The sequence below is a fragment of the Chiloscyllium plagiosum genome, unplaced genomic scaffold, assembly GCF_037043375.1.
Source record: "Chiloscyllium plagiosum isolate Xiang-an unplaced genomic scaffold, Cpla_swu_hap1 HiC_scaffold_13, whole genome shotgun sequence".
Taxonomy (NCBI): domain Eukaryota; kingdom Metazoa; phylum Chordata; class Chondrichthyes; order Orectolobiformes; family Hemiscylliidae; genus Chiloscyllium; species Chiloscyllium plagiosum.
In genome coordinates this window covers 35,871,672-35,886,010 of record NW_028270151.1, presented here as the reverse complement: position 1 = coordinate 35,886,010, position 14,339 = coordinate 35,871,672, and the positions used below count along the sequence as shown (strand labels likewise).

At 39.4% G+C, this 14,339-nt stretch overlaps 1 protein-coding gene across 1 annotated transcript in view; it reads right to left on the bottom strand.

The window, feature by feature from the left end:
• Positions 1–13,475, bottom strand: part of chrnd (cholinergic receptor, nicotinic, delta (muscle)) — a 57,126-nt gene extending 43,651 nt beyond the window's left edge. Inside the window, exons 1-4 of the mRNA XM_043702384.2 lie at positions 13,326–13,475; positions 9,210–9,355; positions 4,552–4,596; positions 1,729–1,838 (exon numbers count right to left, since the gene is read on the bottom strand). Of these exons, the coding sequence (XP_043558319.1) occupies positions 1,729–1,838; positions 4,552–4,596; positions 9,210–9,355; positions 13,326–13,401 (377 nt within the window). The 5' untranslated portion in view covers positions 13,402–13,475. The remainder of the gene's footprint in view (positions 1–1,728; positions 1,839–4,551; positions 4,597–9,209; positions 9,356–13,325) is intronic.
• Between the last annotated feature and the right edge of the window lie 864 nt (positions 13,476–14,339).

Here is a 14,339-nt window from a genome sequence, read left to right as displayed (position 1 = left end):
TGTCTGATCTAGTTTAGTTACTATTTCTTATAATCTTTTAAGAGATGTTTAACTTTCTACCAAAGCTTCAAAGGCTGGTGAGAGTCACTCATCTGTGAGAACAGGCTTGCAATATTCCTGGAGATGACCATATTCTTTAAAGAGCACTGCAGAGTGCTTCTGCCTTGTGAGATGAGACCAGATGGTCTGAAAACAAACTCCTTCATACTTTCAGACTTAGTGAAGAAGGTACCAAGATGGTCTTTGAACAGTGTAATAGCATGAGGGAGGCAAGCAAGAAGAAAGACATAGTTTGCAGTTATATAGCAGCTTCCACGACCTTATAGTTTCCTGAAAGAGCTTTATATCCAAAGACATATTTCTGAATTGTAATCACTGTAGAACTGCAGGAAACCAAGATGTTCATTCTCCCCTAGGAAGGTAACATCAATACCATGCAATATTGTTTGGATCATCTGTTTTATAGGTGTTGCTTCTGACTAAGCTGTTGAAAAAGACATAAGGAAAACTCTGACACTGTTTTTACAAACAATGCTCTGGGAGGACAGAAGAGCCTCTGTTTAATCCTTCAATGGAGCATGGTGAAATTTGCTGAGACCCACCACCAAAACCACGGCCCACAACTTCACTTCCAATGGAAATCAGCTGATTGAGAATTTTAGACAGCTCACTTGCATTGTTCTATAAAGCCCTATCTTACATGGAAGGCTGTGCTGTTGATGCTGAAGTCTTAAGAACGTGTGAACAGGGAATAGGAGCAGGCCATTTGACTTTGACCTTCCTTCACCATTCAATAAGATGATGGCTGATCAGACTTTAACCTCAATCCTACCTTCCTGCATATCCCCAATTATCTTTCATCCCCTTGGTAGTCAAGAATCTATCTGTATGTGCCTTAAAAATATTTGAAGATTCTACAACACTGTCTTTTGAGGAGGGGAATTGTGAAGACACGGTGGAGAGACACGGTGGCACAGTGGTTAGCACTGCTGCCTCACAGCGCCAGAGACCCGGGTTCAATTCCTGACTCAGGCGACTGACTGTGTGGAGTTTGCACATTCTCCCCTTGTCTGCGTGGGTTTCCTCCGGGTGCTCCGGTTTCCTCCCACAGTCCAAAGATGTGCGGGTCAGGTGAATTGGCCATGCTAAATTGCCCATAGTGTTAGGTTGTAGGGGTATGGGTGGGTTGCGCTTCGGCGGGTCAGTGTGGACTTGCTGGGCCGAAGGGCCTGTTTCCACACTAAGTAATCTAATCTAATCTAAACCCTCTGTGAGGAAAAACTAAGCCCTCGTCTCTATCTTAAATGGGCAACATTTAATTTTTAAATTATAACTCCCAGCTCTAGATTCTCACACAAGAGGAAATGTCCTTTCAACATCAACCCAGTGAAGTCCTGTCAGGATCCTATACATGTCAATTAAGTCACCTCTGACTATTCAAAACTTCAGAGGATACAGATCCAGCTTGTCTATCCTTTCCTCAAAGCAATCTGCTCATTCCAGGTATTAGTCTCATAAACATTCTCTAAATTGCTTTCCAATGCAATAACATCCTTGTATACGTGCAGTGACCAGTATTGTACACAGTAGTCCAGATATGGTCTAAACAATAGAAAAAAATTGCTCTATAAATGTAGCTCTGCATTTCGCAGTGTAACATATACGATCGCTGATAGCAGGAACCATCCACTTCTCCCAAAAAAAGAGCGATGTAATAAAGTAACGTACTTGTTTTCTAGGACAATGTCCGGTATCCACACCAAATAGGGGGGTAGGCGGATTATTTCAATTCCACTATATTCTGATACATTCCAAGTGAGTCGTTTATCATACCATCCCTAGAACAAAAAACAAATGAAAGTGGACCTGATCATCAACTGAATTGGGAGCTAGAATGAAAAATCGGATAATTGAGTGGAATTTTACAGTCCCTGCCAGTTTGTACGATGCAGTGTGTGGTCTGTCCACTCCTAACTGATCTACCACTCTATTAAGGGGGTGGAGCTATTGAATAGTCGGCCTGTCCTTGAGCTTATTGAGGTCCTTAAATTGCAATTAATGTCTACTGGAGTGCTCATCCAACCACATCAGTCTTTTAGCTACAACACTGTGGACAAAGACCTATGCTAAGCTTTAGCTGCATGGGCTGGTGTTTTTTGGCCATTAAAAAAAAATCCTAGGCCATATAACTCAATTAGTCTTCCCCTTGACCTCTCATACCCTGCCCAGCAACTTGATGGGGTCTATTCAATATCCCTTAGCACTTTTGGCTAGTGGGGATTTGTGGCCTCACTGAAAAACTTTAATAGCAGGTCATCGGGAGAAGGGAGTACAGCTTAGTGTTCATGCACAAAATTTAAAACTGCGAAATATGGGACAAACTGCTTCTCTGTTGCAATTAAACTGGGGACATGCAGCAATCACTTTGAGTATAGCATGGTCTCTTTGGGATAGAATGTTTCAACACTGGACACACCACACTGGCGAGACTTTTGAAATTTTGGAAAACACCAAATGTTGAACAACCATAGCAACAGCCAAAAGAAATCAACTAGCAATTAACCTGTAAGTAGAGGATAATTCCTTCGAGAACATTGGGGTAAACTGGGGATAAATTGAGAAGTGGGTACTGCAGATGCTGGAAATTAGAGTCAAGATTAGAGTGGTGCTAGAAAAGCACAGCAGATCAGGCAGCATCTGAAGAGCAGGAAAGTTGATATTTCAGGCTAAAGCCCTTCATTAGGAAGAGCTTTTGCCCGTAACATCGATTTTCCTGCTCCTCGGGTGCTGTCCGATCTGCTGTGCTTTTCCAGCACCACTCTAATCTTGGGGATACATTGAGTTGACTTAGCTTTATTGTCACATATACTCAAATAAGTATAGAGACAAGTTTATATGTTGTCACTGACAGCACCATTTTAGGTACAGTTTCTTCCGTTACAAGATCTTAGAAAAATCCCCTTGAAAAATCTTAGGAGAAATAAAAAGCCCAGCATTGCAGAAATGAAACTTCCGAACAATGATCTTCCAACCCAGACCACACTAGCATCTAGCCTCTAGGCTGCACTGGGCGTTGGCTCCAGACCACACCAGGCTTCACCTCGATGTTCATGAGGCTGGGCGATTGCTCTGGAATCGCCCAAGACCAGGAGCCCATACTGAGTCCAGGCCAGCAGAGAGACCACCACATACCACCAGAAGACCACCACATCAAGCTGGGAAGCCGTGACACCAGGCCCGGAGTCTGCTACTCCAAGCCTGGAGTCTGCTATGCCAGGACAGGAGGCCACTACACCAAGCCAGAGAGTGGTGGGCCTGTGGAATTCATTGCCGCGGAGTGCAGTGGAGGCCGGGACGCTAAATGTCTTCAAGGCAGGGATTGATAAATTCTTGATGTCACAAGGAATTAAGGGCTACAGGGAGAATGCGGGTAAGTGGAGTTGAAATGCCCATCAGCCATGATTAAATGGCGGAGTGGACTCGATGGGCCGAATGGCCTTACTTTCACTCCTATGTCTTATGGTCTTATGGTCTTAAGCCAAAAGGCTGCCACTGGAGGCCGCTACGCCAGGCTGAGAAGACCCCTTGTCATGAGGTCTGACGGTGGGGCAGGAGGGGATTTGGTAGTGTTGATAGACCTTGCTGCTTAGCATTTTTTCAACCATGCGAGGTTACAACATCATGTTCTATCTGCTCAGTATACTTCTGGTGGATGTTGACTACACATACCCTGCATCTGGCATAGTTTCTGGTAAGAATATGAATGCATGGACGTCAGTCACTATGTTTCTCTCCAAATGGTACATGTAGCACCCAAACAACAAGTCCAGTTTCACACTCAAACTCTTAACAATATTGAATGAAGAATTAACATTTATGTTGACACCAAAATGTTGACGTCTTTATATAGTTGGAAAAATGTATTGTGCTGGGGGGATTTTGTAACTACATGTTAATTAGGAAATAATTAATTGCTGCCCAGGAAATAAGGATTGGAACATAATCCTTACATTATGGTTTCATTCAAGGATCAGTGAGATGAAATCACATTGTCCAGTTGTAATATAAAAATGTTATTTTTGTAATATTTCCCTTTCTTGTATTTTAATGATAACATTTAACTGTTTACTCAAATATATTAATATTTTCACAAAAATATACATCATTAAATTTCATACACTGATATCAATGAGAAAATTTGGAAAAAATTTGATTAGTGAATTTAGTGAGCCATTTTTGAACATGTTCAATATTGGGGATTGACTGGAGGAGCAGAGAGGGTGAAGTCTATGGAGAGGGAAAGATGAACCTTTGAAGCTGTTTCAATATTAGTAATATCAATTTAATATTAATTTATTCAATATTTTACTATTTATACAACTTATTCAGTAATTTATTCTGTATTCCAAGATGGTACCAGAACATGGCGACATTATCCACTTTTCACTGTACCTAGGTACAACTGACAATATTAAAGCAAATCTAATATCCAGATAAACATAATAAAAAGAGAATTCAAAAGTATGCTACGTGCTTGATTCCTTGACTCACATGATCAATCCATACATTTGTAGTCAGTGTCTCATCAACTTCTTTCTATAAGGAATTGAGAACACAGAAATACATTTGAGGTGATATGTATTAAAAATATATAATTTTTCAGTTTAAAACATCAAAACAAGTTTCATATGTTAGCACTTCACATTGCCAGTTCCAGTTGCTGCTCAAAACTCTATTTGGTTTAAACAAAACCTTTCCAGTGTAGGAGATATTTTCTTTGCCAATCTGCATCAATAGTTTTTTGTGCTTTGATAGATGTATATTTATATTGACTTTGATCACTCCATCCTTACAAACTACTAATTCATCTTCAAACTTCTCTAAAGTCACTGAACTTGCTGTTGTCTCCCAAACCATGGTCATCATTCCCAGAACTTCATCCTCTAATCAATTTTCTGTTCCTGCCACAAAACTGAAGAAGCTTTTATGTAAGCAGTAAATAACATCTCATATGATTGTGACAACAATAAAATAATCCTCCTCGTGCTTCTCAAACTGTATGCAACTCTTGACCTGGTTATCAGTCCCTCTTCCTTCAATATTTGGGACTTGGCTGAATTTTCCTAGTTCCTGGACTATTTGGGCAATAATGAATCAACTGGAAAGATGTGGCCACATCAGAAAAATTAGATTTTCAATCTCAAGAGAAAAGCCTGATTTTCCACTTAAGATTTGAACAACAAGATGAGCATCTCAGTAGTATGTGGCGAGAAGCCAATTTACCTGCATTTACATCTCATTAGTATCTAATTACACTTCATTACATGCAATTTTCTATTTTCCCATGGAGAGGAGAGAAGTTATGTGGTGGCAATTCCTGACATGAAAGTCAGAACATGCACCTGGCTGTTGCAGCTCATTGCTGGCAACTCCCCATCTTCAAACCTTCTTGAAAGTAAGGCCATCCAGTTTTCGAATTGGATCCTAATTTGTACGAACACCTGTCAGCCCTGTGCTCACTAACCCAAGCAATAACTCACTTTTAAAATTTGCATTTTCATGCTTCAATTTCCCCCAAAGGCCTCACTCCTCCCTGCTTCTGTAATATTCTCCTGCCCTAGAACCCCTTATGATATAGATATTCCTTCAATCCTGACCTCTCATACTCAATGGCGATCTGACATAATTGGTGTCTATACATTGTTTAGACCATAAGCTCAGGAATTTCTTCCTAAGTTTCTCCATCCTGCTTCATCCTTTTACGATCTTCCTTAAAGCTTACCTCCTTTTCATGATTTGTCATAACATTTCCTCATGTGGCTAAAATGAAAATCTACTTTATAATGATCCTGTGAATTACCTTGGATTGGTTTATGTGGTATACGTCTATAGAAATGCAAGTTCTAGTATGGAGCTGTAGAATGATTGCATGAGAAATAGAATTCACTAAACATATCATAATCATAGCAGGCAGTTAAACTGAAAAATGGTAAATGCTGAAAGAACTGTATTCTACAGTGGGATAATTTCTGTCTCTCTCAACTTTATAGTATTTTACCAAGACTAACAAGGTTACATGATATCTAATGTTGTGTATTTTTGTAAAGTCAACTCATTACCATAGCTAGAATATCTGCTCACAATGACCCAGGTCTTAAGTCAGGTGACAAATACAAAGGGGCAGCACTCCAAAAGCTTGTGATTTCAAATATACCTCTTGGACTATAACCTGATGTCATGTGACTTCTGAGCTTGTCCACCCCAGACTGACACGGTCACCTCCATGCATATTGACCCAAACAAAGTAGGCTCAAAGCATGGGTACCATGGTAGCACAGTGGTTAGGACTGCTGCTTCACAGCACCAAGAACCTGGCTTCAGTTCCAGCTTTGGCTGACTGTCTGCGTGGAGTTTGCACATTCTTCCTGTGATTATGTGGGTTTCCATGGGTACTCTAGTTTCTTCCCAGAATCCAAAGATGGACAGATTAAGTGGGTTGGCCATGCTAAGTTGCTCTGTAGTGTCCAGGGATGTGCAGGCTAGGTAGTTTCGCCACAGTAAATGTGGAGTTAACGGGCTAGGATGGGATGCTGCAGGGTCAGTGCATGCGCAATGAGCTGAATGGCCTCTAGCTGCACTGTGGGGAATCTAGTTCGAGACAAAGAAACTTCAGATGCTGGAATCCAAGGTAGACAAGCAGGAGGCTGGAAGAACACAGCAAACAAGACAGTATTAGGAGGTGGGCAAGTCAACATTTCAGGTGTAGCCCTTCTTCGGGACTGAAACATTGACTACTCTACCTCTGCCTGGCTTGCTGTGTTCTTCCAGCCTTCTGCTTGTCTACCTTGTAGGGAATCTCTGCTGTTAAAAAAAAGTGACAGATTCATAAACAAAGGAGAACAAACTCGATATAAATACATGAAATAGAATTTTATGGGAAGTCTAGTGTCATAGAATGTTATCCGTTGTTTGGTGGGTACTCAGTTTCAGCACTCTAATTAAAAATTCAAAATATAGGACCCTTGAGACTCGTTGACCATTGAATAAAATCATAGTTGATCCTTGATCTCTGCTTTCTCTCTTGATGCCCAAATCCTATGATTCCCTTTGAGTCTAAAATTCTACAAGTCTCAGCTTTAGCCTCATCAAAACCATTCAAAACCGATTAAAATCAAGAATTCTAAACATTTACAAACCTTTGAGTGAAGGTATTTCTCCTCATCTCCATCTGAATGATCATCTTCTTACCTTGAGACTGATCTGTGATTACAACAGTCTCTCAGCATTTACACCGTCAAATTGAGTTAAAGTCTCATATCTTTCAGAAAAATCACCTCTCATTCTTCAAACTCCAGAAAGTACAGGCCCTGTTTATGCAATCTCTCTTCATTGTCCAATCATCTCATCCCAGAAATAAACTGAATGCATTACACTTGCAGGACCTTTTATTGCTGTCATTATTATTGACTTAGAAATAGGTGTGAAGAAGAAAAGCAAATTTTACAGAGTCTGTCATAGAAAGAAAACCCAATGAAACAAGTGGAAGGCACATGTATGCTTTCCACAAAGTATTGATAAACTGTTCTACATTTACTGCTTGCCCATTCTAAGTAGCTTGCCTTACTCTGAGACGGTGTATGTTGGTTCTGACCACCCCGCCCATCAGAAGAAATATCTTTCCTGAAACTCCCCTACAAACTCCTGTAAGATGTATTTTATATCGGAAGGAGATCATCTCTTCTACTTCTAAACTCCAAAGTATAAAGACCCAATTTATTTAATATTTCCTCATAAGACCATCCTCCTATCCCAGGAGTAAAGTTTGGTGAATCTTCATTGTACTCGCACAGTGGCAAATATATTGTTGTGAAGTTGGTATGTAAAATTGTAAAATGGGGGAAAGCATTGTGTGGTCCCTTTAAAAGATGTTTTTTTTTTCAGTGCTTAGAGTTAAATTGGATGTCTGAACAGCAATTTAAAGTGCAGGTATACAAGACTGCTCCATTTGAAACATATGTATTGAACAGCTAAGCAGCACTTTTACCAAGACAACAATTCTTTTTAATTTAGCCAATCAACTTAAATATCAAAAACCAATTAAATTTAAATCTGATGGTTTAACTACCTAGAACCAATCTGAATTTAAAGAAATTAATAGGTCATCAAGGGTCTAAGAGATGAGGACATTTGGAAAATCAGAAAGTAATCTGCCATCCAAAGTGATTAGCTCTTTCAGCTCTCAGAGTAACCATCATCTGACTGAAGGTACAATAGCATTCTTAGCTCATATTCCTGACACCAGAATTTGGTGGAGAGAGGCATTCCTAAAAGAAGATCAATGGAGAAAACACAAAGGTCCAGAAGACATAACCTGGCTGTAAAGTTTGAGAGACTAAATTTTTATTGTATTTTATTGGAACAGCATACCACTAGAATTGTTTTAATTGGGAATAGTTGGTAGTTAGAGAGGAATTGTTTGGTTTGTTAGTGGTTCTGTTAATTTGTTCACTATTGGAGTCATTTGCTGATTATAGAGTGAGTGAAAGGATTTCACTTCATTTAACCACTCTTTTGTAACAGAATAGGGTGAGGGGTTGACAGGTAGGTTATACCACATTTCACACTTCTTTTACCAGATTAAGGCAAGCCGAGCCTCTCTGGGTGCTTAAGTTTTTGTTATCAGAGGAGGGGTTGACCACCTGCTACTTAACAATATCCTTTAGTAGGCAAGGGGACCAAAACAGCACACAATACTCAAGGTGTGGTCTATCCAAGATGACATAATTGAAGTAAGACATCTTTACTCTGATATCCAAACTTCTTGGAATAAAGGCCAATGGACCAACATATTTACAGTAGAAAAAAAATAAATAATATTCTTTCAAAAGCTTCCATGCAGAACAACATCCTTTGTACCCAGCTTTTATGCTACTCTGGTACAGATTCTGGTTAATTGTACCAGATATTCATTTAATATTATTTGTTATCTTGAATTCTATTGAGAGAAATCAATGTGTGGAAGATTACTAGCAAACTGTTTGAGTGCTAATAGCTTGCTTTTTAAAAATTATCACTTTATCATGCAAATATGTAATGAAATATCACATTGCCAATTCAGTGAAGTAATTTACAATTTGTACATATTTTGTGTGTGTGTGTGTGTGTGTGTGGATTCAAGGGCTAATGCCCCTCAATTAGTGTTAACTTACCAATGAAATGAGATTGGAGAGTGTTAAACCCAATGAAATCTTCACCACTTCATCCTTCTGCTGGACTGGACGTACATCTTTATTATATTTTCTGACTTCAAAAAGATCATGAATCAACCTCTCTTCGTCATTCCTACCAAAACATCCTGCAGATTAAAAGGGAAAGAACCAAATAACTTTGAATGTAAATGAGTGGCACAGGTGGGTGGCAAGGTGGCACAGTGGTTAGCACTACTGCCACACAGCGCCAGAGACCTGGATTCAATTCCCGCCTCAGGCGACTGTGTGGAGTTTGCACATTCTCCCCGTGTCTGCGTGGGTTTCCTCCGGGTACTCTGGGTTCCTCCCACAGTTCAAAAATGTGCAGGTTAGGTGAATTGGCCATGCTAAATTGCCCATATTGATAGGTGAAGGGGTAAATATAGGGGAATGGGTCGGTGTGGACTTGTTGGGCCAAAGGGCTTGTTTCCACACTGTGTAAGTAATCTAATCTTCTAACCCAACCTGTTTGGAGGTGCTAATGTACACACCTGGAACAGGTAGGACTTGAACCCAGGCCCAGAGGTAAGGATACTACCACTACACCATCTGACCCCTTTGTATTTGGGATGCATCCCAACAGTTTAAATATCCAAACATGATATTTACAACATCTGTAGCTTGTGACTTAAAAGAAAACTGCTAGGAATCCCCCATTTAAAAAAAGACAACACCAACATAATTTCATATTGGGCTTTAATTTTCAGATTCAACAACAATTCAGCTCTAATTAACCTTACGCTGCAAAATGCTTTCAGATAATTATTGATTGAACAGAGACATGTTTACTTAACAACAATTAAAACTTTAATGGGATATAGTTCAAACTTAAACAGCGGGACAAAGTATAATGTATTACAAGGAATAGCATACCTACCCTTATAATGATAAGCAACACAAACCTCTTTTGCATTAATTTGCTCATCATGCATGCTTATTAAAAGGCTAGCTCACCAGTGATTGAAATCAGTTGGCAGTAGTCTGGGTTGCATAGAGCATGGTGGATGACTAATGGAAACAGGCTGGAGTATAACGGGCATAGACCAAGGAAGCTGGTCAAGAGGGACATCTGCCTGGCCAAGAGAGGCAAGCAGACCAGGGAAGGGTGAAAGATCAAAATGTTAATCTGCAAGTGTCCACTTTGAGAAAATAAGCTACCTCTGCCTTGTAGAGAACGAATGTTTTACCCTCTAAAAATGATGGACAAATCTTCAATGCTGTGTGGTTATGGTTCATTGTCTAATCCAGTCACAAGATTTGCTTTGCCATACATGTGTGCACCTCCTTCTCAAGAGCAATTAAGTCTGGACAACACATGCTGGATGAGCCAATAATGTTTACACCCCTTGAAAGGATTACTGATTACTGTGTGCCATCTCCTAGAAATAACCCAGGTTCTGATGCAGCATAAGCCCCACGACACTAGCAACACTGCATTGCCCTAAATATTTGCTGCTGATTGGCCATTTAACAACCTTGATTATTAGCAAGTTTTGAGAAGATTTGTAGCTCAAGTTGAGGTTCTGGATGCTCACTGAGGTGGAAGGTTCCTTTTTCAGACATTTTGTTACCATACTAGGTAACATCTTCAGTGATAAAGTACTGGTGACATAACCTGCTTTCTATTTATATGTTTGAGTTTCCGAGGGTTGGTGATGTCCCTTCCTGTGGTGACATCATTTCCTACAATGTCATTTCCTGTTCTTTTTGAGGGGTGGTAAACGGGATTCAAGTCAATGTGTTTGTTGATAGAAATACCATGCTTCTAGGAATTCCCATGTGTGTGTCTCTGGACAGAACATGTCCAGAAATCCTAGCCACTCTCCCCTACAGCAAAGACATCTCAGAAATGACTGCCAGACTACTCAGACTCCTTGACATCATGGTAGCCCACCAACACACTAAAACAGCAGCTAATGAACTTGAAAGACTCTATACAGACAACAAGCAAAATGAATGTCATTTGCAAAATAACTTGCAAGAACTGTAACAAACACTACATTGGATAAACAGGCAGAAAACTAGCCACCAGGATTCATGAACATCAACTAGCCACAAAACGACATGACCCACTCTCACTCGCATCCTTACATATGGATGACAAAGGACACCACTTTGGCTGGGACACCGCATCCATCTTAGGACAAGCCAAACAGAGACACGCACAAAAATTCCAAGAAACATGGCATTCTAACCAGAACTTTATCAACAAACACATTGACTTGGATCCCATTTACCACCCCCTGAGGAAAAGAAAAGTAAATGACATTACCATGGGAAATGATGTCACCACAGGAAATGACATCACCAATCCGAGGAAACTCGAGGTGACAATACATTAGGGAACCAGCAAAATATATTTTCTTCCAATATTGATTACCATTGTTTCTATATTTGAGTCACCATGAGATGTCATACAAACACAAGTATTCTGCTTGAAGTTGATTTAGGACCTTCAGCAATGCCGTCATTGTGTTAGATCTTTGTTGTATTTTTCTTGTTGTTTATCATTTTCGTAATTGAGAAACAGCATAGGTAAACCTAAAAATGTTTCAACTAAACATTAATATAATACCCAACTATCTCCTCTGGCCAGTTGTTGGATTCCTGTCTTTTACCAGGCTCCAAACTATCGCCATTCCCAGCGTGTTGTCAGTTCTGGTCTGTATGACACCTACCTGTAACTAAGCTCCAGTCTCTTTTCAGCCTCTCCCCATAGTTCAAATTCTCCAACCCTGGCAACATGCCTGTAAATCTTTTCTGAACCCTTTCAAGTTTCACAACACCTTTCTGATTGGAATGGCCTGTTGTAAGACCCTTTTGATGCCTTTGATACAGAAATAAGATCTGTTTTTAATCTTCCAATTTTAATACTTAGTTTTAATGCAGATAGCTAAGTTCAGCTGCCTGTACTTCAATGTTTAGATTAGATTAGATTACATTATAGTGTGGAAACAGGCCCTTCGGCCCAACAAGTTCACACCGACCCGCCGAAGCGAAACCCACCCATACCCCTACATTTACCCCTTACCTAACACTACGGGCAATTTAGCATGGCCAATTCACCTGACCCTGCACACCTTTGGACTGTGGGAGGAAACCGGAGCACCCGGAGGAAACCCACGCAGACACGGGGAGAACGTGCAAACTCCACACAGTCAGTCGCCTGAGGCGGGAATTGAACCCGGGTCTCAGGCGCTGTGAGGCAGCAGTGTTAACAACTGTGCCACCGTGCCGCCCACTCCACAGGGTAAAAATTTCTGGATAGTATATTGATATTTCTGGTCAGCTGGAATCTTTTCCTGCTGCACTTGTCTCAAGAATCTTCAGGATTTATATTGACTTAATTGGTTGTATTTAGTTTCTTCCCCTGACTCATCATTCCTGCTGTTGGAATCTTACCTTTATGTTCATTTTCTGTCTATTATTTATAAGTGTATATATAATATTTATATCCTAAATATATGAATTTGTTTTGTGATCACTTTTAAAAAATAGTATTCATTACTTAATAAATAAACACTGTTTAACAGAAAGCTAAGATCATCCTGAACTCATGCTTAAAAAAATCAGCTGGGGCACACAATTTCCTTTTTATGACTTCTCTGCAGCTATGCCTTTTTCAGGATGTTGAGAAGTATACTTAGGAAGGCACTAGGTGAATGCTTGACTGGACTTCTCAAGTTGGTTAACATCAACTCCTGAACATTAATGAAATGTAGATGTCATTAATGTTATAACTATTAGATGTCTAAGGACTACTGGAACAGATTGGAGCAAGATTTAGATTCACCAGATTTTGTGTGTTGAGTGATTCTACCAATATCACAAGTTCCAGTTTTTAAAAATGCAGTTTCAACTATTTGTTTAAGTTTCTGGCCAGATCATTTAGTAGAAAAACTTCTAGTTTGATCACCCATAAGCTCTTATGATTAAAAGAACATTTCTATTTAAATAGATATGTTTAAAGTCTTTTTAATGTCCAGATCAGAGAACAATGTTAAGTAAATTCAAATGTTTATCATTATCACTGACAACCTGAATAGAAACTTTCTTCAGTAACAAGGCTTAGCTTACCTGTATAAAACAGACAGATAATGAGAAGATGAATGGTGTGAATGTTCCACATTTGGTTAAGAATGATTCTGAACATCAACGCTACTTGTGCGTTTGGCAGTTTGTAACAGCTTTGTCTGAAGAGCACAAAGAATCTGAAATCTAGTTCAGGGTGAAACAGACAGAAACAGCTGGCATGGATAGAATTAGAATAGACTCACTTCCATGCAAGAGATCTCAAATCTCACAGCATGTGTCTGGTATCTGTTGTGATGCATATTTTGTCTGAAGCCATCTCTGATTACACAAATCAATGCCGGCATTCACTTCATGGTTTATGGAACAGACTACCAATAACTTGCTCACGACACTGAGAAATCCATACTGCAATTTTGTCATCTTTGTGAGTTCCTCAAAGTAATAAGAACAACTTCAAAAATAGCTAAGGGATGTAATATTCTCCACAAAATGTAAAAGCAACTTTTTATAAGAAGCTATGAAACAAAGCTTCATTTGATTTGACTCAACAAAAACTAATATTCTTTTAACATTGTTAATATAATGAAACATTGCAAGGTACTTCATAGGAACAAAATCTGACACCAAATCACATACGGTGATATTTGGACAGATGACCAAAAGTTTGGAAAAAGAGAAAAGGTTTTAAAATATCTTAAAATATGTCAGAGGGATGGAGAGGAGAGAGTTAAAGTGGAAATTCCAGAATCTGGGGTGTATACAGCTGAAAACACAGCCATTATTGTAGCATGGCAAAACATGCTATTTCAATATTTAGATCTGAACTGTTTGCAAATATCTCATAATCAATCACAACAGATGGTAAGCAATAGAGTTTGAAGGTTAGTTGAAAATCTCCCTCAGCACCTCCTCTCCCTTTGCACTGAAGATGTCAGCTTTTTCATGCATTATCGCAAATCAAACAAAGTTCCATTTTCAAGCATTGCTATAATTTCTAGTTTGACTTCATATCTTAAATGCTGAACTTTAAAACAGAAAATCTTTCTTAAAGTTTGG